Consider the following 13,079-nt stretch of genomic DNA (forward strand, 5'->3'; position numbering starts at 1 on the left):
TGTATTATAACAAAGAAACAATTACAACGTGGTGGTATTTATCAGCAAAAATAAGACTTACCGGCGCAGAAAGAAGGTCACGGTACAGTTCGGTACGATAGACGAGGCCAAGAATACAAATCGTTTTGCATATTTCATATAATTTAACACCCCTTACGATTGTCCCTTTAACACACCAAAATCACCAGTCCTAATAGATATATGATTGTATTTTAATGATTCACTTTTTAATGTTTATAAGATATTGAAATACCTTGTTACGAACCATATACTGTATCTGATTTAAATGAAATACAACATTAAAGAACGCACGGAGCATTTAAACGTCCCACTGTAGATATTTCTTGCCTACACATGCCAAAAATATAGCTAGCGAAACAACAAAGCTAGGCTTATCCAAAACTGTACTTCGCGTAAAATTGAAAGTATAATCAAGGGTTTTTTCCATCACCTTGACAAGACAGTTGTGTGATGTGAACTATTACAAGTAATAAAAGGTAAACGCTTTTGAAATTATGTGTGAATCATTTAAAGCAGGTATGAAAATTACACTACAATTAACATGATTTGTCATTTGTTTACTGCATGTATTACAAAAACAGTCATATAACAATGTCCGTTACCCTGAATTGTTCTATAACTTTTATATCCCGGAATTATTCGTCTTTTAGTGAACGTGACTTTTGTGTTGGAAATTGTACATACATGTAATTCCAAGAGTGGTGGGTTTTTGAAAAATAAATTACTTGAAAATCATTAATGGCTTTGACTTATTGGTATATCAAAACATATATTCAAACTTATATTATATCGAAAAATATTGTGCATATAAGAAAATGTACAAAAGATGTACATTTAAGTGTGTCTTGTCTAAGACTTTTTATCTTGATAGAAATTAAAAAGACTTCATATCCAACGTGCTTCTAAAGAACATAGTCAGCGAATATAATATATTGAATAGAAATACTATTGAAAGTACATTATATAATATTCATAATAATCAAAACAACAACGGTACAACCTTTAAAATATTATGACATGTACAGGTATTTGCGTAATTTTATAATTGTTAGATTGATTTACTTTGATTTGCTATACCTTGCAATAATGAATGCGACGCTGCTTCTGTTTCTCAGAAAAAGAATAAAATATGAGATATTTATTTACCTTGAAGTAACATTGAAATCACTTAAAAGAAACAAGCAAGATTCTTGGTACCTTCCAATACTTTTCAACAATCTAACAGCTTAATCATCAGAATAAGATGTTATCTAGAGCCATACGGAGGCAACTTGCGTTTTCTGACCATTTCCTGTCGCAGTGTTATTACAGACAATCTCGGAAAATTTCAGGAAACAACCGTAAGGTACTCCAAAACATGTTATATAAAAGTACAAAGAATGAAGTTTTTTTATATACATCTTGCTAAATATTTCACAGAAATTTTAGAATTTTAGGGTGACGGGTTGTGTTGCTGCTCCGTTTACTCCCTTTCGTGAGAATGGGTAAGTCATACATTCAAATATTCTGCTGTTAATTAAGTTAATAATTTACGCTGTTCTATGTGTCCAAAAGCAATTTTTACATTTATGTTTAATTTATTGGGTTTTTTTTAATTATTTAGAGATATCAATTTTGAGAATGCGCCGATTACTTCAATAACAGCCATATTCCGTACGCGTTCGGTGAGTATGAATTGGCGAACACCGACTCCAAAACATTGTATAACAAATCCATACTGCACAAAAAGATATATTAAATGGGTTTTTAAATTTTTAATGTTTTGGCAGTACTTTTCTGATAAAAAGAATTTAGCATTCCACTACATAGAAAAATATCTCAAAAAGTTTATTTAATTTAAATTTTAAATTTGGAAAGCAAATCTTACCAAAATTCGGTCACCGTACGGGCAAGTCCATCGGTATTTGAAGACAATATGACCCAGTGCTTTGAAACTCCAACGTAGAAGGGTTCTTTCTTTTCAATCAGTAAATGGGACCGTAGGAGAGGGAATGTCAATGACTGTGGACGAGAGGAAAGAGTCGGCAGAGGCATGGGTAAGGGTATAGCGAAAGGAAAGAAAGTACGATGAAGATAAGTACACAAGTGCTGATATTTATAGCATTAAAAACAATTAGCCTTTATTCAAAAATCTATAATCTGTTTTAATCACTGGTATCTATAATAGAAAAGTTATTTCAAATAGCTTTTGATTTTCACAGAGTGAAGATTATTCTCCATGTTGGAGCAAATAATATTCGAGATTCACAAGAATTAGTGAGTGGCGGTTCTAATTTTTTTTTCTCTCTATGATTAAAATGTTTATCACACAATTATGCTATAAGCCCGTAACAAATAATTTTTATTACACTTCCCGTCATCATGCATAAGCAAAAATGGTTCTTAATGCCCGATGAATTACCCGTAAAAGCAATCAATCAGTTAAATCAATATCAGATGTGAGTTTATTATGAGCATGGTAATTAATGAGTTGTTTTGAATTGGGTGACTCAGGCTAGACATGGCAGTTCCATTGGTGTAGACGCTGTAGCATCTCTCTGTCCCTCTTTCTTCAAGCCTGCCAATAAGGGTTTGTGGTTATATATATATTTTAACTTTTGGGAGTTGATTTTAATCAACTCTCCTATGCAGTCACTCTGGCAAACCGAAAGTGAAACAGTGTTTGGACCTAAGCACAAATTATCACCGCTGACAAGTCTTAGTTCTTGAATATAATAGAAAAATTCGATGTAATGTATGCTGAAGCATTGTTTTTCAAGGAAAGTTATCTATAAACACTTTGAAAATAGTAAGATTTTATATAATACGTACAATTTAGATATTTATGTAGTCTCATGTATTCCTACACCAGAGTTAAATATAGTCTCGTTCAACCAGACGCTCGGCTGTCTCCGTAAATCTCCGACAATCAGAGAGGCTCTCTTGCTTGTAGGAGATTAACGGAGACAGCTGAGCGTCTGGCTGAACGAGACTGGAGTTCAATATCTATAGTGCTTGGATCCATACAATTTTTAGCATTGTTTCGATTTCTAATACATAGTTTGAAATTTATCTTTAAATATTACACAACATGATTTATATGGGGTTTCTCTAAATTCTTGTCTGAAAAGTCTAATTAAAATTCATATTGCAGACTAGAAATTAATTGCCACGCAAGATAAGTTGATTTTATAATAAATGATAATCGATAAAATCAACTCCCGTCAGTACTTCAGTACTTTGATTGAGAGTTATGAAATTATGGCTGTATAAACCTTTTTGACTTTGTGTAATTTTATTTTTGAAAAGCAGTTTTTTTTAATTTTTTTCTTTCTTTCTATATGATAATAGCATAATTCTGATTTTAGTGACGTAACACACATCTCTTTTGATAATAGAAATAGTGACTGAATGTATATCGGAGATCGCCGGTGCAGCTCCAGATTTACCCTTCTTCTATTATTCCATTGATTATCTGACAGGAATTAATGGTACGATTTCATACTTTAATGCACTAACTAATACTCTATACACTTGTACAATGTACAGTCATTGTTCAAATAGAAGCAAAAATTTATTACTAGCACATGTGTAACTATTGGAGTTTTATTTTTGTTGACTCTCAAATGAAGAAAGTTGAGGATATAAGCTTGATTATCAATGTTTGAAATGAAACCACAAAGAATCCGATGTAGAATGTACATAATGTAATTGCGTTTTATTCCAGTGGATCCGTCTAAAATTCTACAGAGAGCAAGAGGCAGGGTTCCGAACTTGGTTGGAGTTAAGCATACTTCAAAGGAAGTGAGGAAAGTTTATAACAGTTCTTTGGTGGATCCAAGTCGTTTCCAAGTTTTAATGGGAACAGAGGCGGTAATTATTATCAACGCTTCTGAAATCCTAAATACTTTGATTCAAGTATTTAATATTATCAAATTGTTATATATACTCTTAAATTCATTTTTAATAACAGTGTTGTTTTCTCATTTAAACATTAGGAATTCTTACCTTATTTTTCTCTCGGCTTTGATATCCCGGTGACTCTGCCATACATGGGAACATTATTCTACAACCTGAAGACGGCCCATGATTCTGGGGACAAACACACAGCACTGAAGATTCAAGTAACTTACGTTCATTGTACTTAAAAATATAAATGTGAAAGAATTAAAACAAAATACTTGTACTTGTTTAATAGAAATACATGTATTTATCATATATCATTGACAATAAATATGATGATGACTTTTTTTTCGCCACAGGCTCGGATGTTTGAACTTGATACAATACGTGGAAAATATGGTATAAATGTTACCGTATATCAGGTTTTTTCCGCGTGTTACCAATTTCCGCTTTGTTCGCGACGATTTCCGAAACGCGGAAAATAAATCAGCGTAAATTTGATACAAAGTTTTGTTTTTGTAATAGAGTTTTCTCTTTCCTGATAAAGTAAACATGTTAGTAAAATGACGGTGAACTGTGTTCAGTTAGTAAAGTTAGAGGTACAAATTGCGGGACAAGCACCAGATAATAGATTTGTAAGCCTCGTTGTTTATTTAATAATCCATTGACAAGCTAATTAAAACGGTCGCTTTCCTTGTTTAAACCGATGTCTAATTATACCTGAGCTACTGTTATATGTAACGGTACATGATCTATTTATCTATGCCTGTTTGCGTCTCTGAAAATAATTATTGGTAATTATTTCACATTAAGGAAATCGTGTATATGGTTTCATTGTTCGAAAGAGCGACAATTTGGATACTTTTCCCCACTTACCTCACAGGTTTGAACAATTGTAAATTATATTTTCAATGTGACTTTGAAATAGTGAAAATTTGATTCGCGTAAATTTTATATACCCTTCTAGGCTCTGATTCGCGGAAAAAACATGACGCGGAAAAAACCTGATATACGGTATTTTGTTCAAGGTGTATGGGACATATGTTGATATTAATGGGAATAAAAGTACATTTTAATTAGAATACTTCAATTGGGTTAAAGATTTTGAATTTTACATATTAAACCAAAATGTGCGTTTTAAAAAATTTTTGAAAGGTGAAAATTTTAAAATTTCCAGTGAAATTAGAACTAATGACGTACAGATTCGTAGATAAACTCTCACTGCGCTACGCTGTAAAGTGATAATATTTGAAAAGAAACAAATGGCACAGTCTTTTGAAAATATTCTGAATTTTTATTTACAGGAGCTGGGATAGAAGTAGCAAAGGCTATGTTTGGTATCATCAGTGAGATTGATGTCGGACCAGTGAGACTACCAATCACAAAGCTAACAACTGATACATATCAATTACTGAAGAGTGATCTGGTGGCTTTTGGGCCTGTGAATTGAATGTAGATACATTAAAGAGACAGTACAACTGAAAAGCATCTGCATTTTACACCAGATTTACCTATTTATTGCTAAGAAATAAGAAATAAAGTTGATCGTGACAATTTAGGTACATAAAAACCCCTTTCCTATACCTTAATGATGTAATTATGAGCGTCCAGAAATTGAAGGGTGGTGCAAACTGAATTAATCTTTTATCGTTTATCTGTACCACGTAGATTTTGATTGATAGTACTAGTGCTGAAAACTATAAAAGACTACGGTCTTCATGGAATACAAGGTAAACGGACTCTTTCTCGTTAAATTATAAATGGTTTACTAATTTCAGATCATTTAAACATGAACAGACATAAATATCACATATAACCCCTCAAGGGGCCTCACTGACAAAATGAATTTATTTGTAACTACTGATGTGATAACATTTTTAAAAAAGAAGACTCAAAATACATATTTACAAAATAATAATTCTGGTGATTTTTTAAAAAATTGAACGATTATTACATGGGAGAAGTAAAAAAGACTTGTAAAGCTAAATAATTTTTTGAGAATAGTTTAACTCGTGGCTTCTCTACAGTTTTCAGACACGGCATCAGATTGCGAGTGCTCAGGTTTGGGCATAATTACACATGTATATTCAATTCACTTAAAAGGAATATGCAATGAGAAACAAAAGAAAATGGACTGAAATCCAGGTACATATATTTCAAAAACCCTCGATCATTGTAGAACGTTTTCCCCTGTCGTACTGTTATGACACCGCACATGCGCAACACACTGTAGTAGATCGTGCAGTGACAGCATGGATTTGTAGCATGGTTTTGTAGAAATTGATAAAAAGACAACAACGTGTTCCTTTCTTGGATTTATTATCACTTATATACTGTCTTGGATGTACAGGTACTGTGGCAGGGGTATACAATATGATGAAAACGTACGTTATGCGCACTTAATGAACGACACACGTGTTCGATGTGCGCGCGAAGTAATTCAGCACTATCTGTGCAAGTTAATTATGATACCTTGGTAATTCTATCGAATATTTTGACATCTTTTACATCTTTTATTTTGTATTGATTATCGTTTTCTTTTCAAACATACTACAGCAGAGTATACTCCATGAATTAAGAAGTCAACGCCACCCAAATTCCTCGTAAGCAACCACCTTTTACTTTCTCAACCGAAATATATACCCCAGTATTGAGAAGCGATCAAAAACAATATAGCGACCGAAAACTTTTATAAATTAATGTCAGCTTTAACACTGCACAATTTAATCCTGCCACTGAAAGAAATTTTCCTGTTATGTAACCATGGTAAACATCGATACACACGCGCACTTACTATAATCTGTCCCGGGTTATGTTTCCACCACTTTATACGATTAAAAAAAATACACATAGCTGTCAAAAAGTACAATTAAAGATTTCTTCAATGAAACTTATCCATTTTCACCAATGGAAATCCACACGACCGAACACAAGTTTTTTACGAAGATTTATGGCCGAAAGTCTAAGGTCAGGCATATTTAAAGTTTGAAAGTTGCGTTTAATATCCGAAACAATGCACACAATGGGAGCTAACAATATCAATATTTTAAAATAAACGACATTTGAATTGGAAATTAATGAAAATGTGATATGGGATGTAATAAACAACAGCGAGCAAAAGTTTCAAGTAAGAGGAGGTTCACCACTTATTTTAACCCCTCTTTCTGGAGTACTTCTCCATTCCATCACTGAGCTTAAACATTGATATTTTACTTTAAAATAATCATTATTTAAACATTTATTCAGCTAATCACCTAAGCTCTACCTTTTCCTGTCGGGCTGAATCTTATATTAACATGGCTCTGATGTCAACATCTGGTATATTGGTACTATCATTTCTATACCTGCAACACAAATTTTGGTGAGCGCTCGCGAGCACTCGCTCTGCCTCTGGTTTAGAAATTGTTTTTACTTGTTTGAACGGTGGAATCGGGGCCGGTCTGACAATTTGTTACATGTACTTATTGCATAGGCATCGGGACCATGGGAGGGCTAAGCGCCCCCCCCCCCCCGGATTGTTTGCAAAGTTAGACAAACTATAACCATAAGCCTTTTTTTTTGGCTTGTCAAGATTTTTCCTTGTTGATTTAACATCTGCTGGATTAAAAAAAATTTCAGATATACATGCAATACAATATTCATGCACTTCCTAATTGGTAAAGGCCTAATACCTATATAGTAAGTTGTCAGAACTTGTGTCAGAACCATTTGTATATGTATCTTATATAATATGTATGCAATAAAATATGTTCAAATAAAATCCTAATTGTTAATAAAGAGGACAAACAGATAAAAAATGACGTAACCGTCTATTAAAAGTTTCTACGTAGTTCACTAGTTCACTATAAGTGTCCACAAATTACAAATTGAGATTGGCAGATATTGTAACCCTATTACTCCAAGAGATGAAAGATATGATATTAACTACTAATCTGTTGTTGAAAATCAACATTATTTTTTTATTTGTTTGTCCTCTTTATAAACAAATACGAAGTGAATATTGTTCACTTTTTAATAAGCATGTAGACCTTTAAAAAAAAATTAACCCACCAGATGTTAAATCAATACAAAAAGTTGTAACTTTATACCTGATACATTAAACGTAAGAAAATCTGTGTACATGTACTAACTATATTTGTATACTGTATGTATTACTTGCGCCACATGCGGTTTTGGTCAATAAATTGAATTGAATTGAATATTAAATAATATGGTTTATGCCATCATTGTATCGCATAATCAATTTTTAAATTTACATTTATATTATTTTTTTTGTTTTAATGGTTAATTTTAGACCAAGTTTCCATCTAGACTACTTATAAATTGCCTTTGCTTGTACATTGTCATTAGCGAATGAAATTTAAGCATCCTGGTCACATGGGGGTCACTTTTGTTTAAGAAGGACGTGTATATGTAAACGAAGATATTGATTGCTTTGTAAAATTCACCCCCCCCCACCATCATTTTTTTACATTTTTAAAAGTCATAATATGTAGTACCAATATCTAAAATCCATGGTAATGTTTACATAGTGTTTGATGCATGATATAACTTTGTATGTGGCATCCTAAGGTGAAAATAACTCTAAACCATGGTTTAATAAAAGTTGCAAAACGGCACGAAGAAAATTCCATTTGGCAAAGAAAATCCACAATATATATATATATAAGTCCGACGAAACCAAAGCTTTTCTCGGGGTAAAAAGCAAAGAATACAAGACAACTTTAGACCACTGTATTAAAGATTACAAGGCTAATTTATCCCAGAAATTAAAAAAATCTTCGCAGTAAAATTTTTTAAATCAATCGGATCAAGTTAGTAAATGCGCAGTAAAATGTTGATGATATGTATGAATTCTTGCGGAGTATGAATGAAACTGAACGCACCGATAGTTATAATATGGAGCAAACAAGTTTTGAGTGTGAGTAAACTAGTTGTGAGTTTCTTGATTATAACAGAGGAAGAGATCCTCTCCACAGTTAAAAAGTTTAAAAAAAACAACAACAAATCTCCGGGTTTTGATCAAGTATTGAATGAACATATTGTATCAACTATTGTTATATCTTTACCTTTAAATGTGATGTTATGTAATATTATTTACGACACAAAAATAGTACCTGATGAATGGTTAATTTGTATAGTTAAACCAGTGTGTAAAAATAAAGGTTACCAAACACAACCAGAGAATTCCAGACCTATTACTTTGTTAAGGGGTATTGAAAAACTATTTACAAGTGATTTAAGCAGTCAACTTGTCAAAATGTATTCTGATGATTTAAACTCAATTTGTGGTTGCCCGTCTGGATTTAGGAAAGGATATTCTACTCTTGATAACATTATATTATTGCATTTTTCTTTCACAAACTTTAATGCATTGTAAAAAGAAATTGTTTTGTGCTTTTATTGATTTTAAGCAAGCATTTGACACTGTGTGGCACGAAGGTTTATGGTTTAAAATTTTAAAAATGGTATAACTGGCAAATGTCCTATATTCTTAAAACATGTACAACGGTACCAAGTCAAAAGTAAAATTGAATGACGAAACTTCACCTTTTTTCTTTTGTAACCTTGGCGTACGTCGAGGAGAAAATTTATCACTTTTTTTTTTATTTTCCGTGTATATCAACGATATAAAAACTTTATGAATGAGAGAAATGTCAATGGGTTAAGTAGTATCACAAATGATTGAGAAGAAGAGTTGCTTGTTTACAGTAATTTTTTTTTATTATCTTTCATGCTGACGACAGTGTCATACTAACAGAGTCAGCCAAAGATTTACAACATGCGCCAGACAAATTCTTTATTGTAAATACTGGAAACTTACAGTTAATGTAAAAAACAAAAGTTCTGATATTCTCCAAAGGACCTGCTCCTAAGTGCTCATTTATATTCAATAGTGATTAATTAAAAGTTGTTAAAGAGTATGACTACCTAGGAATATTATTTTCCCGATCGGGCTCTTTTTGTAAAGCCAAGATACACTAGCTTGTGTTCTCAATTCTAGAAAGCTATGTATGGTATTATTAGAAAAATTAGATTTTTTGACATGTCTTTTGATATTCAATAAGACTTATTTGACAAGGTTGTTTTACCAGTTTTACTATACTCTTGTGAAATTGGGAGTTACGAAAATATTGATATTATCGAGAGTGTACATTTAAGGTTTCTTTAACACTTGGAAAAGTAGTTCCCCCAGCTTTATGTTTTATGGGGAGACAGGTCGTTTTCCAATATATATAACAATTCATACGAGAATAATTGGATTTTGGGCAAAGATGATTTGAAGCCAGGAGAATAAGTTATGTAAAACTATGTATATGTATCTTTACAATTGTTACACTAGAGGTGAAATCAATAATAAGTGGCTAGTCTGTATAAAAACATTCTTTATAGCTGTGACTTTTCCTGTGTATGGCACCAGCAAAACCCTATTAACGTAAAATTGTTAGAAAATATTGTCAAGCAAAATCTTAAATATCAATTTGTCCAAAAATGAAAAAGTGAACTAGATAGTCAAAAGGTGCTATGCACCGTAATTTTACATCTAATTTGTTGTGAAGACTATTTACTTATACTTACACGACAATTAAAAAATCTGATTTGTTAAATATAGAACTACCAACCAAAACCTTCCTATAGAAATTGGTAGGTGGAACAATACTCCACGTAAAGACCGCAAGTGTGGCTTACTGTGGTTTTATTAATATTCAAGGGTATCAATTTTCGTGGGTAAAGTGAAAATCACAGTTTCAAGGATACATTAATTCGTGGCCAATGAGCCTATCAATACAAAATGTTAATATAATTGCACTTCAATCAACATTTAATTTCGTGGAACAACTTAACAACGAAATCCACGAAAATTGATATTCAACGAATATTGATGAAACCACAGTATGTGAAGCCAATCAAATTGGCGATGAATTTCATTATGCTTGAGAATGTAGTGCGTTGTCACATGTAAGAAAAAATAACTGTATAGTAATTATTATCTTAAAAAACCCAAACATCTTAAAATTTAGAACACTTCTGTCATCTTCAAATCATGTAATTCTTATGAAAATGTGTACTTTAATTAGAAAAATAATTGATTTGGTCGGTCATCGTACGTAACAACTAGAAAAAAATCCATTGTTTACTTTTTAGCTCACCTGAGCTGAAAGCTCATGTGAGCTATTCTGATCACATTTTGCCTGTCGTCCGACTGTCTGTCCGTCTGTAAACTTTTCTCATACTTCTGCGGGTAGGATGGGGCAACAATGTGGGGATGTGGTCGAATTTTTCATGGGAATATATAGAGTAAATCTTTAAAATATTGTTCTCAGAAACTAATCCGCCAGGAAAGTTTAAACGTGTGTGAAAGTGTCTTCAATTAATTTAAATTCAAAAGTCATGACCCCTAGGGTAGTTAACGACTACATCGGGGGTTGAATTTTGATCAAATAATATATAGATTAAACCTTTAAAAATCTTTTTAGGAACCAGCCAGCCAGGAAAGCTGAAACTAATGTAAAAGGGATCTAATTTTACAGAGGAAAATTTAATTAATCACAAAAACTGAAAAGTTATCATATATGGTTTTACTTACATGCAAGCATTTTGACATATTACTGATTCTTTTAAATTGTTTAGACACTGGCCCATGGACGATTCTTGGGCCTCTCAATGGGTTCAGAGTTTGATGTAGGTTAATATCCCCTTTATCAACATTTGTTTTTGATCTTTTTTAGAACTGCAATGCTCAACATATGATATGACTATTAAAACATCCTGTTAGAAAAGGGACTTGATTATAAACATGGGCATATCCAGGGGAAATGAATTTCTATGTGTACAGGATCTACATGTATTATAACACATTGTCCAGAAATTTTGTATTATGACTCCAATAAGCTAATTTTATCATGCCTATTGTTTCTCAGGTGAGCAACGTGGCCCATGAGCCTTTTGGGTTTTTTTTTTTAAAAAACTAATAACGGATATCCCATAGTACAATGTACCTATTCAATACGTCGTTTTAATAAGTTCAAGTATATTTAACTTTGTCTTGGATCTTTCTGTTATAATTGATATAGTTAATTTGTAGATAAATGACAATTATTTCGTCAGTGAGAATTTAGTTATTTTTTAAGAAGTCAAAATTTACATGCTGCAGATCATACATGGAACTGAAATGTATAGTTGTTGATTTAAAAAGACTTCATTAGTAATTTTAATTTTAGAGGGGAAGTGTCACGATTTTGGTCAAATTTTATCTTTCTGTTTTTATTATTTACAGTGCTTTAGGAATACATTTCTAAATATGAAATGAAATTTGAGAGTAAGTCGTAAAGTTAAAGTTTAAATAGGTTCAATTATCCCGTAAGATTTTTTTCAAGCTAATTTGTCTGTTGTCTTATTCATCTTAAGCATAAATAAACAGTTCCTTACGTTTTACACATTCATTTTAGGTCTAAAGCTGCAATTTTTACTTTAACATTTAAAATGTAAACAAAAGCTTGGTTTCCATAGCAAAGAATCGTAAGCTCTGTAACACGCTTATAACTCAATATATGACTAAGTTTGGTTGCCTAGTAAAAATGCCCTAGTGAAGCATTAAAATCAGAAAAATTATTTTTGATCAAAATCGTGACCATGCTATACAAAATCATTTTCTTCTAAAAACATTTTCTTCGATACAAATAACTCAGTTTACAACAATTTTCCCATTTGACTAGATTTAGATAAGAGCACACTGCTCAATTATCCCAGCTGCAGGTGAACTCCGAGTTTTGCCGATTTTTATTGAGATAAGAATTCGTCAAAGATGACCTAGTCAGCAATCGGCTACATAGTGAACAGAGTATATTTACAAAGGATACTGCATTTGTGTTGCAAATGATGATTTTAAAATAAAGGACCATAAGATTAAAGTGAATGATTTAAAGCATATTTTATTGAATAGCCTAGTATATGAACCCTCTCCAAATAACAGAGAAGTGAGATTATAGAATGTACAAGATAACATGTAGTATCGTTGGTTATTAGAGATTTTGTTTTGAGAATTTTTGTGTACAAAAGATACCGGTACTAGAAAATTATCAAAATAATAAGGAATTGAATTAAAGTGAATCTGAAAATTCTATGATTGATAATAGTAAATTATCACCCTGTCAGCCAGATAGGCAATAACGTTT

At 32.1% G+C, this 13,079-nt stretch overlaps 1 protein-coding gene across 1 annotated transcript; it reads left to right on the forward strand.

Annotated features, from left to right (window-relative positions):
* Window positions 1-1,501: 1,501 nt before the first annotated feature.
* On the forward strand, window positions 1,502-6,365 carry LOC136269805 (N-acetylneuraminate lyase-like). The gene is made up of 9 exons (XM_066065052.1): window positions 1,502-1,505; window positions 1,990-2,041; window positions 2,223-2,277; window positions 2,515-2,590; window positions 3,399-3,491; window positions 3,728-3,873; window positions 3,999-4,124; window positions 4,263-4,302; window positions 5,208-6,365. The coding sequence occupies exons 1-9, from the start codon at window positions 1,502-1,504 to the stop codon at window positions 5,351-5,353; spliced, it is 738 nt and encodes a 245-aa protein (XP_065921124.1). The 3' UTR covers window positions 5,354-6,365.
* Window positions 6,366-13,079: the final 6,714 nt, after the last annotated feature.

This window comes from Magallana gigas, chromosome 7 (assembly GCF_963853765.1).
Source record: "Magallana gigas chromosome 7, xbMagGiga1.1, whole genome shotgun sequence".
NCBI classification, from domain to species: domain Eukaryota; kingdom Metazoa; phylum Mollusca; class Bivalvia; order Ostreida; family Ostreidae; genus Magallana; species Magallana gigas.

Bases quoted from the DNA above. Each gene is read 5' to 3' on its own strand.
- LOC136269805 (XM_066065052.1), top strand. The intron at 2,278-2,514 runs GTGAGTGGCGGT...TGGGTGACTCAG, and splicing joins TTCGAGATTCACAAGAATTA to GCTAGACATGGCAGTTCCAT. The intron at 3,492-3,727 runs GTACGATTTCAT...GTTTTATTCCAG, and splicing joins TTATCTGACAGGAATTAATG to TGGATCCGTCTAAAATTCTA.